The following is an 18,964-nucleotide window of genomic DNA, read 5'->3' as shown; positions in this document are numbered from 1 at the left end:
AGCCCCATGCCCTGTCATAGCCCTTTTGGAGTACCCTCTGTTGTTTACAGTTTGAACAAGTCTCAGTGTGACTTTCTGGCTTTCTGTATGTTGCCTGCCCGCCACCTAATCCTTTTGAAATGGAAAGATGCCATCCCTCCATCCCTCACGCAATGGATCAGGAGTATTTTATTTTATATGAAATTGGAAATAAACCATACACATAGAAGTTCATCTGGCAATTTTGATAAGATTTGGCAGCCTTTTTTAAGATACGTGGAAGAGAAATTAGAGCTGCATGAAACAATCTAATCAGGACAACCACTGGCTTCACTTCGTTTAGGTGACAACCTGCCTGGATTTTACACTGTATGTACTGTATGCAATGTTTTTCTTTGCTTGTTTGCTTATTTGTTTGTTGTTGTTGCTTTTGAAAGATTCTCTCTTCTATCATGTGTATAATTATTATTATTATTATTATTATTATTATTATTATTATTATTATTATTATTATCATTATTATTATTATTATTATTATTATTATCATTATTATTATTTTATTTTTTGTATGTACTTGTTGGGGTGGGAACTCTTTTCTGAGTGTTTCTGTATGTCTTCATTCTGTTTTGGAAAAAGCTCAATAAACAGAGTTTAAAAAAAGAAATTCTAATGTCTTCACAACTAAGAGAAACTATTTTCTTTTTCAAGTACTTCCTGTCTATGTAGGATTAAAAAACTGAGGTGAAGTCATCATGATCTTGGAAACAGCAGTAGTGAAAATCCAGCTAGTGCTATTGAGGCTTTTGTTCATGTCACAAAATCTTCATCATAATTAACTTTGGACTATGGCTGGCCAAATATATCGATATTATGTGGTTAACATGATATTAGAGTCAATCTGGTGTTTGATTTTGGATATCATTGTTGATATAATGACTTGTTCTAATACCTGCCTTTACCCACTTAGTTATTATATCCATATTACTCATGATTACTTTACAGAAATCTCATTGCACTCATATTTTGGCAAAGTAAGAATAGTAATCTATACAATACTGTTGCAAATAGAGGAATTCTGCCAGAAATATTGTAATATTTAATTTATAGTATAGGTATTCATTAAGGGCTTTTGAGAAGATTTCAAAATATCAAGATACATTCTGTATTATGATATAGCCTAAAATATAACAATATCCCTTTTAGGCTGTATTGCTCAGTCTTACTTTGAACCTTTGAATGCAATGAGAATGATGAGAAGTGTTCAGTATAGAATGTAAATTTGAACACCTGCAATTCCATTTAAACTTGAAAACTCCCTCTGCTGATGAAGATCGTTTAAAATGATCAAATGGCCTTGTGGTAAGACTGCTTTCTCAACTGCCTTTTCCAACATCATAAACTAGAATTTGGTTGACCTAAAATTAGAAAAAAAACCCAAACATTATTTTCTCACTGTCTTTAATTACTTCCTCCATCGCTAATATATGACACCCACAGCAGGGCAGGATTATCCCGCTGTGGGGCCTCAGGGCGAAACTGAAATGTAGGTCATGTGACCTCCTGTTATTTTGCTCTCTCTCTCTTCAGAACTCCCTCTAGAACTATAACCTGCCCCATGTTTGCTATATCAGTTAGGCAAGGTATGATTACCAACAAGTTGCATGTTTCATTAAAGGAATGGGGCTGTACAATATGTATATCATTTCAGCATTGACATCGCAATGTTCACATGTGCAATAGTTACATTGCAAGATACACAATGTCAAGTAAGGCAAATTAACTTTCTTTGTGTTTTTACAGCATTCAAGCATTTGATACATAGTAGCAATGGTATGAACCATGGTTACTTCCACCTACTGTGAGATAACTTGCATATCTTCTATTGAGCTATTCAAGTGATCTGGTCAAGATTCCTGTACCTTTTACACATCATAGTAGGCCAATTATTGCAGAAAGCAATAATATTGCAATTTCAATTGTTTTCCACTATCATGCAGCTCTAATTCTAATTGATAAATTTGTTACTGGTGCATTAATTTAGAACTGCAAACAACCCAAACAACCTTTAAAGATAAAACAAAAGTTTGCTGTCACTTAAGGGTATATTGAGCATTAAGGGAAACAGATTTTTAATTCATCGGATTACCCCAAAGTAACTTCCACACAGTAAACCTTTGAAACACCCGAGGGTCTGGGGCCATAGGGTGGTTGTCTGCTTTGCCTTGATGCTGTCTGTATTCACAGTGACATTTAAATAACTTAACATCAGCTTCTGTTCAAAAGGACACCACTCATCTCTAGTTCTACTGAAATGTTTTACAGCATGGGCCGGCTTGTTTGGAGTAACTGAACCAACCAAAACCAAAATATCCCCATAGTAATGTTGGTTACATGCCCCCCTTTATGATGGTCTGTGCAACATTATACCTCCATCCTCCTGCGACACCGACATTGCAACACACATCTCAGAATGTCTGGCGCACCACCTCAACCTCAACCTTCAGAAAACTGAACTCCTCTCCCGCCTGGACGACTGCAACTCGCTCTGCGCCAAAACCTACGCAGTGTATCCAGAACCCTTTTTTAAGACTGTCTTGGACTTTACCAGACTAAGGGCACTTCCATGTTCTGTAAAATTGTGTTCTTACTTCTGTTTTAGAGCAGAAGTAGTATTACTTGGCTTAACTGCGTGTCACAGTCACCTGCACATTTCTGCTTGCCCTGTCACCAGCCATTCTCACTTAACCAGCCAGCTCAGCTCACCTGCCCTCAGCTGCTACTATTCACTAATCAACCCAGTATCTCTACCCCCAGCTTCACAGACACTCTTTGCCAGATTGTTTTGTCACTCATGCAAGATTCTCCAGCACATTTCCTGAGACTGTTTTCCTGTTGCCAACCTGGTAACCACACCTGGCCTCTATCCCTGGCTTTGAGAATTTCTGCAGCATCCTTGGTAACTGTTTTGCTGGTGGCTACCTGGCATAACCTTTTCACCACAACGCTACAGAGTGTGTGTTCCAGTCAGTTTGTGTGTTGCTCTGAGACTGTGATCCACCTGCTGGCTTTCTGATCTTCTGCCTTCAAAACCACCTTGACGGCCTACTCCTACCTGGTACTGTAGCCTGAAGTTGTACTGATCAGCATGTTTGTTTGGGATAAATTTCACCGCTGACTGATTTAGCCTGCCATATGAGCTGTTCCGCCAGAGACTTCTTGAGAAGACTTTTCTGTATAATTACTTGTTCTTGTGCTGTTCCTGCTGAGTTTTGTCATTAAATACCATGACCAACTGTTCCTGGTATCTTGTGTACTGCAATTGGGTCTGAACACAGCCTGTTACACACTGTCTGCTTTACCTTAATTTATTAACTAAAATTTTGATTTGATAATTGATATTGATGAAATCAGGAGTGTTTTGAATAGCGTCTTTTTCCTATACATTTTTATGGCTACAAGTTATTGTTGGCTATAAGAAGCCTTGCCGCTGCAAAGTCGGTGTGTCTGCTGCTATATGTAAATGTAATCTAGAGACAAATAATGATACAATAGTAATATTTACCTGAACAAAATATCATGAAAACTTTGATTTTGTTCGCTGATGCTGCTCATGTTCTCTGATTTCAAATCAGATTCTTGCTCAAACATGCAATGCCACCACCCTGGTCTCCTTGTTGAGAGAGCGGCTAATGCTAACGTAACTCAACCAGCAGCGGTGAAAAGTTTTACACTAACATGATTTCATATTAGTTCAATGGTTCTGCGAATTTAATTTACGGACTGAAAAACTTGTTCTCCTCCAGAACTGTGCTGTTTTCTAATGGTTTGGCCAGTTTTGTGATGGCTTATGTAGACAATGACGAGTTAGTCCATGTGTTTCTTGGGCTCCATGCTAAGACTTTATGCACTTCATCTCAGTTGGTGTCAAATTCTGTGAAACTTACACCAAACTGCAGTTAATAAACAGAAATCCTGCACTTTTTTAAAAAAAAACACAGGCATTTTGTTTTCTTCAGTTATACAAATTTCATGACATACTAATGATAGTCTTGCAACACATCGCTGTACGGTGATCAAATCTATATCTTGGACCATGTATCGGTCATCGTATCATGAGGGACCCTGTGAGTCCCACCTCCAGTTATTAATAGCTGTTGTTCAATCTGTAGCCTGCCTCCTTCTAAAGCATTACACAGCAGGAGTCTTGAGAGTTTGTGCCTCTTGGTACAACATTGTGATTACAGATTAATAAGTTTAATTAAGAAGGCTTTTGACTTGGACTCATTCCACCAGACCCACACAGCTGGTGAAATAATTTACCAGAGAAGTGTTTCATTCCTCCAGCAGAAAGGCCTGGAAATTAAAACGTTCAACATGCTTCAAGTGAACAGGGCTCCTGCTCTGACTACAGGATGAGTCACAGTTTGATTTTGACTAAAGCTACTGCTACAGTGACATTTCAGCTGAGCACAAAGACTTACTGTTAACAGTCATTATGAGCAGATAACTCTGTCACAGTTCTGCATTTCTAGTCACCTGCTCACATCTGCCTGCCCAGTCAACCATTCACTCCCACCTAATCAAACCAACTCCACTCACCTGGTCTCACAGCTGGTCCCAAGTACCTGTCACTGCTCCATACTACCCCAGTATATACACCCCAGACTCAAAGACTCTCACTACCAGTTAATTTCTTTGATTCCCTATGTGTTTGTGTAATCCTGACTTTTTTGGAACCATCTCCATGTATCCTGCTGCTCTGCCATTCTTCTGCTTTTGGGTCCAACACCCATGTATCTGACTTACCAGCTTTGGCAGAATGAACTGGCCAGTCATGAACTCAGCATAGGGTTTGTTTAAAGCAGAACTCTATGAACTGTAATATACCCTGCTGTGCATCCATGGTTATTTATATGCACAAATGGCCCAGCTCAGTCGAAGGAGTATGGACAGGCAGCAATATGGCATGCAGGGAGATGTCATCCAAACCTTGGCTACCTACTTGGACTAAAGTACCACTAAGTACCCCGGATTGTCTCATCTGATTCTCATCGACTAGCCACCAGCCTGCTGGCCTGCCGTCCAGCTGCCCATCGTCATCGCTGTTCATCTTCACTGCTGACAAGCCAAGTCAGCCAAGATGAAGCTTGCGGTTGGAAGCAACTTTCACTTAATTCTGATGAGCTGCTCGTCGTTGCTGACCAGTGCCCCAGAGCCTTCACCACCCACTGGTTCTCACTGATGGGGGTCCTGGCCAAAACTTCTCCAGTTCCAGTGATGGGGGTCCAAAATTTTGCTACTTAAATAAACACTGTTGGTCCAGAATGGATAAAAATAAACTTTTGAAAATGTTGCTCAATTACCGATTATCTTCATTGGTTTGTTCCTTCACTGCTGTTGAGGTGATGTATTATTCAGAAAACTCAAACAACACTAAAATCTGTCCCTGTATTGTTTCTCCCAGTGTGGCTTCTGTAGCTGTCCACAGCTGAAAAAGCTGAACCATCAACAACCTGCAGTGGCAAATAACTGTGCTTGTTCAAGAGGGAGAGAGGCAGCTTTCTCCCTCCTTCTTGCTGATGCCAACCATTGTTATTCTATCGAAAACAATGGAGGCAGAGGTGGCCACCGCTCAGCGGCCCTTTTCACACAGAGACTCTGCATTACCCTGCGGTGCAGTTTTGCCAATTTACTGCATTTTTTTGTTCACCCTAACCCAAGCAGCTTTGTCATAAAGCTGCACCAGTGAGTCAATTCAAACAGCATGTCGGCGCCGCAGTTAAACAATGCTGGAAGGTACACATGATGACGTTGAGATCTGTTTTTTCCTTCAGTATGTCTGCTCTGGTATCCACATGTTTCTAAACATGTATTGGCCGACTGTTTATAATCATATGGATTTGTTTTTAAAGTGTTGTGATTGAAGACCTGAACCACCACACATCCTGGAAAGTGACAAAGACACGTTTTCTGCTCTAAATTACATAATCTACATCAGTAAAAAGTGGATGCTGTCTGACTCTCTCACTTGTGGGGAGGATGCTGTTTCATTAGGGGAAAGTTCATTAAAGTCTCGGTCCGAAGGGCTGATCGTTCTGTCAGTTTTTAAATTTTCTTTTTTTCAGACAGTGACTAGAGCAACACAACAGTGGAAGAAGCACATGGCGAGTCAATGTTTTTTTGACGTTGTTTTTTTGGGCAGAAATATGACAAAGAATCAGTAGGATGGATGGGATGACAGACACTTTTCCATGTATAATTATGGAATTTTTTTTTCCCTCATAAGTTGCAAAAGACACTTCCAGTTTCCACATTAATGTTGTTTGTTCCTGTAACTTTGCTTTGTGGGACATTGTGAGTGAAGGATCTGTTTAGCTGTCGCACTGTGAACACCATCACACTGACACACATTTGCTCCATGCCTCTGGCTTTTCCATTCACACAGAAGCCAGCTCGCCTTTGCTGCGGCTCTGATCCTACCTCCAGCGCATCAGAGCCGCAGCGAAACTGTTCCTCCTCTCTGGATCTGAAACTTTCACACAGAGGACAATGTGGAGAATCAACACATGACTCCCACACTGAAAGGACAGTGTGAATGGAGCTACTCTCTATAGACAACTTAACCCTTGCAGATCTACATCAAGGTAATATCTATTTATTGCAGGACTATGCTCAGTCCTCACTAAAAGCTGGAGAGATTAAGATTTGGTTGAAAATGACAGCTGACTCCATTTCAGGTTGAACTAACACAATTTCAAACATCGTCTGCTGCTGGCAGTCTGAATAGTTCTGAATCCATTAAAATCAACAAGCAACATTTTTCACTGTCTTAGCAATGTACTCTACTAACATAAGGAATAAGCAAGTAAGAAGTAGTCATTTAGATTTCCATTAATGTCTGCACATTTTGCTAGCTTTGTGAAGTCCCTGAAATCATGATGTGAGACATCAAATATTTGTTATCTGTATTGTGTAGCTTTGCCTCTAGAGTTATTTAAATTCAATACATCGATTACTGTGGAGACATTTGTGGATATAAATTTTGTGACATTTCATTTTCCACATTTATTCTGTTTGTTCAATTCAAAGTGAACAACATGTTACAGTCTTTTATTGTAACATTGTTGTGTTTCTCCAAAATATTCCTTCTTCTGTTTGTGACCTGTATAATTAATGTGAGCGTGTGACTCAGTGTTTCATCATTTGTCCTGCTTTAATGCTATGATCTTACTCTGAGTGAAGCGGGGAGGGTTGTCGTTGACATCAGTGAGGCTAATGTTAACCGTGGTGGTTCCAGTGAGTCCTCCTCTCTGTCCGGCCATATCTTTAGCTTCGATAACCACCTGGTAGTGCTCCCTCTGCTCGCGGTCCATGTCAGCAGGACCCAAGGCTGTATGGATGACACCTGAACAAAAACAACACATGCCTTTGTTTAAATTCTGCACTTGGTCTGTGTTCATCAACAGCCTCCCCTTTACCAGAAAATAGAACCCTATATACCTGTATATACCAATATACCAGATTGTCCCACCTACAGTTCATTACATTTGCAGTCATTACATGAAACAGTTTGACAGGGCCTGGGTTCAGTGGGCTTTTTTTACCCATTCAAGTGTTTGTTCAGTATATTACTTAAGATTTTAATTAAATCAAACCACATGTTTGATACTACATCTCTATGATCAGCATTCCTTTTCGCAATTGTAATCATGTATTTACATTGAGCTGTACAGTATCTATGTAGACTATAGTAGAAGATTCAGTGGCTTGACAGCATGCATCCAGAATGACTTTATCATTTATATCAACCTCACTGTGTGGTGTTGGCTCACAGCAGAGTTAATAGTAACTTCATATGAATAGAAAACAGAAAATACTGAAATACCTACTACTGCTGCTACTTCACATTAAAAGCATCTCACTCCCTGTCAGCAACCAGAGAATGCGGTCTATCATTGCAGCTTAATCCATAATTAATTGATAATCCAGTAATCTGACCATGGCCCTGACTTCTCTAAATGTTGGAGACAAACAGATGAGCAGAGAGTGGGAGATTACTGCACTGATTATCTAAATGGATGGCCAACTTCAGAAAGTACATGCAGTAAGATAAAGCAAGGGCTGAGCTATGGTTTTAATCTGTCATAGCACATTTTACCACAAGCCTGTTTTTCAGCGTAGTGAGAACATTACTATGCAGGGCAAAGGTGCACAAAGCCCGTATTTACTGTTCATCGCATGTTCTTTCTATCTTTTCATGTTGATAGAAACACCTGTATTAGCTACAATAAGATACTGAGCTAAAAGAAGGAAGGGCATACTAGTCCTGCTTAACGAGACAGTCAATTTGCTCTAACCACATTAAACTGTAACATTTTCTTCATAGACAGTCTGTTACATTTCATATGAAAAATGAAAATATAGGAGTGAGATCCAAAAGTGCCCCTGATAAGAGGCAATTCAGCAATCTGTCAGCAATCTGACAGAACATGAGAATACAATTTGCTTGATCTTCCTTAATTTAGGTTGTGACTCGTGTTTTAACTTACTCTTTTTCTTCAGCAATTTTGCCAAGCAGGGAATGAGACTCTAAAAATGTTTTTCCTTGCAAATATGGCCTTTTGGATAGCAGTCTGAAATTGTGGAATATGTTAATTTGCTCTTTTACAGATTTGGATTGTAAAGCTGATTTCAGTTCCAGCGCTGTGTGTCCAGTGCAGAGACAGGTCTATGGCATTTTTTAATACAAGACTAAAGCAACACGCAGTTTGCTTTAGCCCTTGTTAAGTCCTTGTATTATGTTTATTCCCCTTGTACAACAGATTGATAATGACCCAACTTTTCTAATTCCCTAAAATATAGCAGCCTGATTGAAATTCAAACCGTGTTTTTTGCATGAAGAAACAATCTGTTATTTATTCCTCTTCATAGTCCAGAAAAACTGCATTCATCAGTGTGCACCAATATTTTTTCACTGCAGTACATACTTATTATAATTTCTTTCCTTACTGAGGAAGAGGTTGATGATGATTATTCTTATTGCTATAGGTAGTGCATAGGTGTAAACATGTTTTGGAGGTATAAGAGATAGCACTTATGAAATCTAAGAACATAGCAGAAATGTTAAAAAGCTTTCAGTGCATTATATTGACAGGCAACAATACAGTCCATCCATCCATTGTCTGTAACTGCTTTATCCCTGTTGAGGGGTCTCAGGGTTTTTGCTGGAGCCAATCCCAGCTGGGCGAGGGCAGGGTACACCCTGGACAGTTCACCAGCTCATCGCAGGGCCCACACTGATAGCAGAAGCCGCCATGCAAGGTGCCAACTGCACATCACAAGCAATTTGGGGTTCAGTATCTTGCTCAAGGACACTTCGACATGCAGCTCAGCTCAGTCCGGGGCTGGTATTTGAACCAGCGATCTTATGATCACTAGCCAACCTGCTGTACCCGCTGACCTACAGCCGCCCCAGCTGGCAACAATATAGTGATATGATCTTACCATATACTGTACTAATATTTAAACATGCAGTCAAGGCTGCAGTTAAGAGAGAACCCCATTGGTACTCGAGGTTTCAAGAGGGTTAACCCTTTCAAGTGCTTTTTATTTGGTAACTACCAGCCACCAGGTTTTTATCATTTGCATATGTGTGTGCCATGATCATTTAAAGGATGTCAAACATACCTGTGTTTGGGTCCACAGAGAAGTATGGGTGTCCTTGGCTGATGCTGTAGATCAGTTTGGCACTATTCCCATACATACTGTCATCAGCATCTGTAGCTGTCACCTGGATCACTGATGTACCTGAGATACACATTGACATGATGATCATGGACAAATATCACAAGATCTCTCTCATCCCTATAATACTTTAAAGGGTAACTCCACTAATTGTACACATTATAGTGTGTATACAGGTCTTGGGATTACCACTACATATGTCAAAAAAGTAATACCCATGAGTTGTCTAAGGATATCACTGGGGGAACAGTTAGGGGAAACACTTTTCGACTGATCTTTCTCATTTGTAATGTAATTGTGTCTCTGTGCCACAATGTTGTATAGCAAATTTGATGTTGATTGAGTTAAAATAAAAGATAAGATGACACAGTGTTTTTGATTGTTTGCTAGGTAATACATATGTATAAACATGTATATAAAACACTGGTTTCAAGTAAGTGCCACACCAGAAGATGCACACATAATTTGCGCAAGGTAGAGTAGGGGCTAGGAATAAAGTAGGTAACTTTTTTGGCTCCAGTGTAATCTGATTATTTACCTGCAGTGATGTCATTTGGTGGTTACATACATGTTACATTGTGGGAAATGTAGGCCCCATATTTTGAAAAGGGGAAAAAAGAGGTAATAACTCTGGTTAAATTTGATCAATTAGTCATTAGTCATACTTTTTATAATGAGTCCAATAGTGTTATAGGAATGCAATTCTAGACCAGTGGACTGCTTCTCAAACTCTGGTGCCTACATTACACAAAATGCAATTTAGCCACTGATTGACATCACTACACGCAAGTTATCAGATTACATGCAGCTTCCTCTGGACACGCAAAGGCTTTATACTACTTTTTTCAAATATGCAGTAGTATTCCCCAAGATTTGTGAACACACTTAAATGGGTACAATTGGTGGAGTTACCCTTTAATGATAAAAAAAACAACAAAAACAAAACAATGGTTAGAACAGTCAAGGCTGGATGAAATTATCCAGAAAGAACAATCAAAACCATCCTAACTCTCTTTCTGTAACATCAGAGTCTCATGAGAGCTGTTCTTACCAATGTCCGACCTCTCTGGTACACTGCCGGTATAAACTTCTTTGCTGAACTGAGGCTCATTATCATTGATGTCATGGAGTTTGACCTTGAACTCGGTCTCAGGTTCCAGCTTATGACCCGTCCTTTTATTAACCACTGTGGCTTTTAGGATATAAAAAGCCTTCTCCTCACGATCCAGGCGGCGAGTGGCGTGCAGGTCACCGTTATTCTCATCAATGACAAAGATGGTGCCGGCCCCCTCGCCCGACAGAACGTACTTGACTAAGCCATTGCCATGATCCTGGTCCGACTGGAGCTGCAGATGGACAAATAAATAAAAACATTCAATAATCATCCTCTAAATGACAGTGACATAACATGCTTCAGTTGACACATTATATCTCAATACCTCTATTTCCACTACAGCATACTGTTAAGGTAGGGTTGAACCCGTCTTTAAAGTGATGGCAGTATTCTTTTATTTGGTGTTAGGTAAAAATGTGTCTCTAGTTTCTGTCATGACCATCAGATATTTCTGAAAAAGCAATAAAACCAGCCACCCACCGGTCAACTACACATTATCAGGCATTATGACCACCTGCCTAATATTGTGTTGGTCCCCCTTTTGTTGCCAAACTAGCCCTGACCTATCGAGACATGGACTCCACTAGACCCACAAAGGTGTGCTGTGGTATCTGGCAACAATATCTTAGCAGCGGATCCTTTAAGTCCTGTAAGTTGTGAGGTGGGACCTCCATGGATTGGACAGCACATTCCACAGATCGATTGGATTGAGATCTGGGGAATTTGGAGGCCATGGCAACACCTCAAAGTCGTCGTTGTACTCCTCAAACCGTTCCTGGACCATTTTTGCTTAGTGACACTGTGCATTATCCTGCTGAAAGAGGCCACAGCCATCAGGGAATAAAGGGTGAAAGGGTGTTTATGGTCTGCAGCAATGCTTAGGTAGGTGGTACATGTCAAAGTAACATCCACATGGATGGCAAGACCCACAGTTTCCCAGCAGAACATTGCCCAAAGCATCACACTGCCTCCGCTGGCTTGCCTTCTTCCCATAGTGCATCCTGGTGCAATGTCTTCTCCAGGTAAGCAATGCACACACACCCAGCCAACCACATGATGTAAAAGAAAACTTGATTCATCAGACCAGACCACCTTCTTCCATAGTTCTGTGGTCCAGTTCTGATGCTCACATAGCCACTGTTTGCCCTTAAGGTGGTGGACAGGTGTCAGCATGGGCCCCCTGACTGGTCTGCAACTATGCAGCCCAATACGCTACAAACTGCCATGCACTGTGTATTCTGACACCTTTCTATCAGAACCAGCATTAACTTTGCAATTTGAGCCGCAGTAGCTTGTCTGTTGGATCGGATCAGACAGGCCAGCCTTAACTCCCCACGTTCATCAATGAGCCATGGCCACCCATGACCCTGTCATCAGTTCACCATTGTTCCGTTCTTTGACCACTTCTGACCACTGCAGACCAGGAACACCCCACAAGAGCTGCAGTTTTGGAGATGCTCTGACCCAGTTGTCTAGCCTTCACACTTTGGCCCTTGTGAAACTCACTCAAATCTTTACACTTGCCCATTTTTCCTGCTTCTAACACATCAACTTTGAGGACAAAATGTTCCATGCTGCCCAATATATCCCACCCACCTATATTATGACGAGGAGAAAATTGGTGTTATTCACTTCACCTGTCAGTGGTCATAATGTTACGCCTGATTGATGTACATTCCTGAGGACCACGGTCAAGAAAGCTGCTGACAACAGGAAAGAAGTTTGTTTGACATTTTTGCAACTTCATTAAAAATAAAGAAAATATAACATGAACATCACAGCCTGTGCTCAATACTTTATTGAAGCACTTTTTTGCATAAATTATAGCCCCAAGTCTTTTTGACGATGATTCTACAAGCTTGGCACACCTATTTTTGGGTTGAGTCTCCCATTCTTCTGTGCAGGACCTCTCATGCTCCATCAGGTCGGATGGGGAGCGCCAGTGAACAGCAATTTTCAGATCTCAGTTCAGTCGGCCACTCGAGGACATTCACAGAGTTCTCCCGTAGCCGCTCCTTTGTTATCTTGGATGTCTTCTTAGGGTTAGTGTCCTGCGGGAAGATGAACCTTCTCCCCAGCCCTCTGGTGCAGGTTTTCATCAAGGATGTCACTGTACAGTGATGCATTCATCTTTCCCTTGATCCTGACTAGTCTCCCAGTTCCTGTTGCTGAAAAACATCCCCACAACATGATGCTGTCACCACCATGCTTCACTGTAGGGATGGTATTGACCAGGTGATGAGCAATGCCCCGGTTTCCTCCAGACATGACACCTGCCATTCAGGTCTAAGAATTCAATCTTTGTTACATCAGACCAGAGAATTTTGTTTCTTAAGGTCTGAGAGTCCTTCAAGTGACTTTTGGCAAACTCCAGATGGGCTGTCATGTGCCTTTTACTGAGGAGTGGCAATCTGTAATTGGAGGAGTGCTGCAAAGATTGTTGTCCTTCGGGAAGGTTGTCCTCTCTCCACAGAGAAATGTTGGAGCTCTGTCAGAGTGACTATTGGGTCCTTGGTCACCTCCCAGACTACGGCCCTTCTCCCTTGACTGCTCAGTTTGGCTGGGTGGCCAGATTAGAGTCCTGGTGGTTCCAATCTTCTCCCATTTATGGATGATGGAGGCTCATTGATGTGCTCATTGGGACCTTCAATGCTGCAGATTACCATATGGGGAAAAAAGCCTTCACCTTTTAGTCCATCAGCTGACAAATTTGCCAAATCTTTGCAGGTCTTTAGACCATGGTGAAAAAAGAAGACCTTGTCTGGTAAATAGCCCTGTCTTTCAAACAGTAACACAGGTATTCTCTTATGAATCTGTAGCCCTGAAAGAACCGCAATGACTGACAGTGGTTAGAAAAATGTGTGTAGTTACCCTTCAAATGAGGAAGGATTGTTGATGGTAATGACGGTAGATTTTAGTAACAGTAGCCATGAAGCCTTCTCCTAAAGCATTACAGTCCTATGTCAAGGGAGTGTTCTAATTGCATGACCAAGTCAAAAATCTGAATGTTGCACCACACTGATCCCTCTGGTTGAGTATAATGATTTTCATATACCTTTAGTCTCTGGTTAGGCTGGACATGCAGTTGCAGTGGATGATGGATGATTCTGGGAACAACTAAAGTATTCTTAACAATATTTTGTCATTTGCACAATACACTTGCACCACTTTTCAAAGACAGCAAACTGCTTTTTATTGTCCTCAGGGTCTTCCTGGCTTACTGCTGATAACTCCCCACTTAAACACATGCACAAACACACGGATATACACAGACACACAAAAGACAACATTACATTAAGTGTGGTGGGATGCATCACACTTCATCTGCCTGCTCGTGGTGTATAATACAGAATAATTTTGTCACTGAGGCCACAGAGAAATATAACAGATGCTGTGTCCCCTGTTGGTATCACTGAGTCAAATATATAGATCATCTTGCCACCTGTGATATGCAATGAACCATTTTGTGATAACATATTTCACTGTATTAGATTTCAGCACATCAGTTTCAAGAGCAGTAAAGACAAACACGATAATGTCAACTCAAGTACATAAAGCCACATAATGCCTTTTCTCTCTCTTCTTCCTACGCTTAATTTCTTTCTCTCTTGGTCTAGTTCTTAGAGTATGTCCTCTCCCATAAAGGATAAATCCACCCAAATGGAAAAAAATAATTCAAGATTTTAAGATACCTTCATTTGAGACTTCCTCTGCCACTCTAAAACAATAGATGTGAATAGAATGGTAATTTGTTTAAATTCACAGTATTGTCCTTCATGTCCCCCCCAGAAAAAAATACAATACTAGCTGGATGTTCTTGCAACCCACAGATGAAGTTGTTGATTGTGGATTTCAAAATGGACACTGAACTGAACTCAGTGTCCCAGAATTCCCCAGTCTTCATACCTAGGCGTGATGACTGTCAAGAGACCCAGCTTTGAGCTACTATCAGTCAGGGGCAGACTGTCCCCCCTGACTAGTGACCTTAACTTCTCTTCTCCTGGATTCCTCTGGGCGTAACAGCTGCTGAGAGTTCCTTGATTCATTTCCAGCAGGCCAAAGAACTTCTCCTCACAGCAGCTCGAGGTACTGAGGTCCTACTATTATTCCAGCTTAGTTGGCGCCAGCAGCTGCAATGCAAAGCTTTCCAGATAACTACACAATCCAAGGAACATTAGCACCAAACTGCTATCCTTGCAAATTTAAGCAGCAACCAGTTTCCTCCACTTGCAGTCTTTCATCAGAACTTTCACAGTTGAACAGCATTGTTCAACATTGGAATCACGACTTTACGTAATTAACATAATTTATATAAGTAATACACTTTTTTTTAAGCTACACCACAATTGGTATATTGATAAATTGGTAACAGTGATATATGTCATGGGATTCATTGGCAGTTGACTAATTTAGTCTTTAAGGAATGATAATATGTTGTCCAGACACAATCCACAACTGCCATCAATTGCTGCTGCTCCCATATTGCACAGGCTACATTTCACATTACTACTGCTAGTACTGAACACTTTATTCAGCACGTCATCAAGCATATTTTGTTTATTTAAAATGACATCACTATTTACTGTATCCAATATCCAGCTTCATGCAAGAGAGTGTGGAAACTGTTTCTATCTAGCTATGAATGGAAGTGTATGTGTTACTTTTCTTCCTCGAGTTGACCTACTACTCTACTCTCCCTTTAAGATGCATCTCAGTCTTCTCTTCCAGGAGTCAAATTCTTGGTCTGTTTCTTTCCTGTTGTTCTTTTATTCTACCTGTCCTCCTTTTTTCAAGTTTTCTTTTAACACCTGTGCTGTGAATATCCTTTTCTATTAAAAAAACAACAATTCCTTTGCTTCCTTCCTTTCCTCTCTGCTCCCCCACTCTCTGTCTTTCTTCCATCTCTCCCTCCTTCTCTAGTTTTGACCGTTGCTGCCTTTTCTCTCCAGCAGTGTTCAGTCAGATTTCATCTGTCAGTCTGCAGGGCTGCAGCACCTCTGTGCTTTCACCTAACACAAGCTGACGAAGCCTGCAGTCATGTACACGCTTGTATACACGCATATAAACTCATGTATATGTATATGTATATGTATATATGTATATATGTATATATGTATATATATATATATATATATATATATATATATATATATATATATATATATATATATATATATATATATATATATATATATATATGTATGTATGTGTATGTGTATATATACGTATATATGTATATACAGTTCAAGTATTATTAATAATACAGCTCTCTCTCTCTCCCTCTCTCTCTCTCTCTCTCTCTCTCTCTCTCCCTCTTGCTCTCACTCTCTCTCTCTCTCTCTCTCTCTCTCTCTCTCTCTCTCTCTCTCTCTCTCTCCCCCTCTCTCTCTCTCTCTAAAGAGAGGAAGACTGTTTAGAACCTGGCAGGGGGTTGTATGTCAGACTCTCACCAGGCAGGACTGTGAGAGTTGATCTGACTCACTTAGCTGGTGACAGGAGACAATAGGTCAGAGTGACAGTGGGAAGCTACAGTGGTGTGCTAATAGACAAATCCTGCCTTACGACATCTCTGAGGGGACACAATGTCATTGTCATACAGATGTTTCTCCTTTCACAGGACGCCATTGCCACAGCATTACAGGTGTCACGACACGACAGAAAAGGAAGGGGGACTTTTACTTTATCCAGCTAATTTTGCATAAAAAAATAAAAATGATGACAACAACTCTGTTTGTATATGAGCAAAAAGCTCTATTCAACTGGAGGAGGAGGAGCGCTATGGTTCATCTCTGTGTGTGTAATGTGGTGCGCAGATCTCAAATCTCTGAGTTGATAAGGCAGGCCTTCTATTGATATGGGATGGGGTGTGGGTGGGTGAAATAATTCATCTTTGACAAGGAACATATCAATAACATCTATTTGGAGTTTGGAGTCTAGTTTCGATCCATTTCCCGGTACAGTGACATGGTTAAATAAGAATAAAAGTTGTTTTTCTTCACATTCTGTGTGTGTGTGTAGCAAACAGCAGCAGCAGTGCCAGGCTACTGTGACAACATACCTAATTAGCATTACAGTAAACAGGTCTAGCAGTGCCCACAAGGTCACAGGGAGATTGTATTTGAGATTGTATTTGCAATGTAGCCTGAATCTGCACTCTACAATATTCACATTACACATTACCATTGCTATAGCAACAAGTGGCATTGGCTAGTTTAGCCCCATCGTCTGAAGAGCAATAAACCATAAAATTCCAATCTGGCATATTTGAACAACAACAGCTACCAACCTTGAACAACAGCTACCAACAGCTATAGTCCTTACAACCTTAACTAATATATTGTCAAGTGTTTGAGTGTCAAAATTAGAAAAAATATAACATTCGATATCTGAGGAGCTAACTTAGTGATGGTTGCGTCTACAAGTATGCAGTTACCTATAGTTCCCTCAAACAATGTAGCGAAGATGCGCACCACAGGGGATTCAGAAGTGGGTATATGCAGTGTGGACTGATACTAAGTAGGTATATGTGGTATATCCACACCACCACTTTAAGTTATATCTCAAGGTAATCTGACTGTTCTGCACTGTGCCACAGCTGATTATCGGCGATCTCCACACTGCCTTTCAGCTGGGCGTAAACATATACCCCAGGCTGTATGTTTCACTTATAGGCCTATGCAAGTACAAACAGCAACTTAATGTTACATATCTTTAGTTTATCTAAGTTCACAGGAGAGCTGTTAAAGTTAAATATCAACCAAAGCAGTTGTATTAACATAGTGTTAGATTACATATATCTGCTTCCATGTGGAGTCTACCAGCTGAAATACGGATAGTGCCACCCTGTCATTGCAGATCACCTTGAGGTCAAACAGGGTATAAAGTTAAATCCTCCCATCAGGATTTTGCTGTCATCATAAGGATTTGAACTTTGCGGCCACCTATTGCCTACAGTTATCAAGTGCAGCACCCCCCCGACCCCCCTTTTATCACTTTTGGCCTAGAGTGGCTTATCATTTGTTTTTTACTGTTGAAAAAAGATGATGTCAAGCAGAGTGCGTGTGAAGGTAATGATTTTTGTTCAACTGTGTGACTAAATATAAATGAACTGGATGAGGACTGGATATATATTCTGTATTGGATATTCTCAAATCTCTCTTAAATGTCTGCCTCCATGGTACCAAGAGTGAAACATTACCAGTGTTTGCTTAACCATATTGTTGCCCCTGCTCAACACACCTACATCCCTGCTAATCTTTTGCTAAACCATATCTGAGGCACCCAGCAGACCCCCTACAGTGAAAGCAACACCCCAGCAGCGAAGTAAAGTCTGCTGACTCCATTTTGCTTCTCTTTGTGTTTACCTCAATCTTGGCAAACTTGATTTGTTTCAAAGCCTACTCTGTTTTGTGGTGTCAGACAGCAGGCTTCATACAGAGCATCACAATACCTCGCGGCATCTAGTCTCTGATCAAACAGCACAGCTTCAACTATCATCACGCCACACTGTGCACTAACTTCACAAATAGGGCTATGAGTGAGAATCTCCTCTTGATATTAAACAGAGCAGCCAGTTAGATGAAAATGCCCTAGATAACACCATAATCTGTACACAAGGTGAGTGAGCATTATATACTTTGTTACAAGTGCAATAATACATGTGCATGTTTAATGTACAGCCTCCTGTGGGAGGTTGCCATGGCACACTCGACTGGATTAAACTTTTTCTTGGCCCCAAGATCAATGTTGTATAATATGTAATCTGTAAAACATCAAGTAGGATGACATTCTGAATGTGGTCTTGGGCCAAAGACTGCCTTCTCTTCCAACAGTGCCCTGGATTTTAGATTACTGTTTGAACTTGGATCTCACTGGTAAGGATGATGAATTACATCATCATTCAATAGTGAAGAAATACTACTCTCAAAACATTTGCAATATTCATGTAGGACAATATTCGTACACAGATGTACAACCCTTGGAGGTTCAAGCTGCATGACACTTTCTATTAAGTTCCTACTGTGGGGCAAAAGTATTGTGTATGCAATATAAATGTCCCCTTGGTTCCCCTTGAGTCACCAAAACAGCTCTGACACATCAAGGCAGAGACACAAGACTTCTGGAGTT

At 40.7% G+C, this 18,964-nt stretch overlaps 1 protein-coding gene across 2 annotated transcripts in view; it reads right to left on the bottom strand.

Annotated features, from left to right (window-relative positions):
* The window catches only part of LOC119011819 (cadherin-6-like), a 79,814-nt gene that overhangs the window by 34,149 nt on the left and 26,701 nt on the right, over window positions 1–18,964 (bottom strand). For both annotated transcript variants that reach the window (XM_037085220.1, XM_037085221.1), the window contains 3 exons: window positions 10,775–11,069; window positions 9,667–9,786; window positions 7,211–7,384 (listed from right to left, as the gene is read on the bottom strand). In XM_037085220.1, the coding sequence (XP_036941115.1) occupies window positions 7,211–7,384; window positions 9,667–9,786; window positions 10,775–11,069 (589 nt within the window). The remainder of the gene's footprint in view (window positions 1–7,210; window positions 7,385–9,666; window positions 9,787–10,774; window positions 11,070–18,964) is intronic.

The sequence above is a fragment of the Acanthopagrus latus genome, chromosome 21 (genome assembly GCF_904848185.1).
Source record: "Acanthopagrus latus isolate v.2019 chromosome 21, fAcaLat1.1, whole genome shotgun sequence".
Taxonomy (NCBI): Eukaryota; Metazoa; Chordata; class Actinopteri; order Spariformes; family Sparidae; genus Acanthopagrus; species Acanthopagrus latus.
Note: the sequence above shows the minus strand (reverse complement) of the source record. Positions and strands in the feature narration are given on the sequence as shown.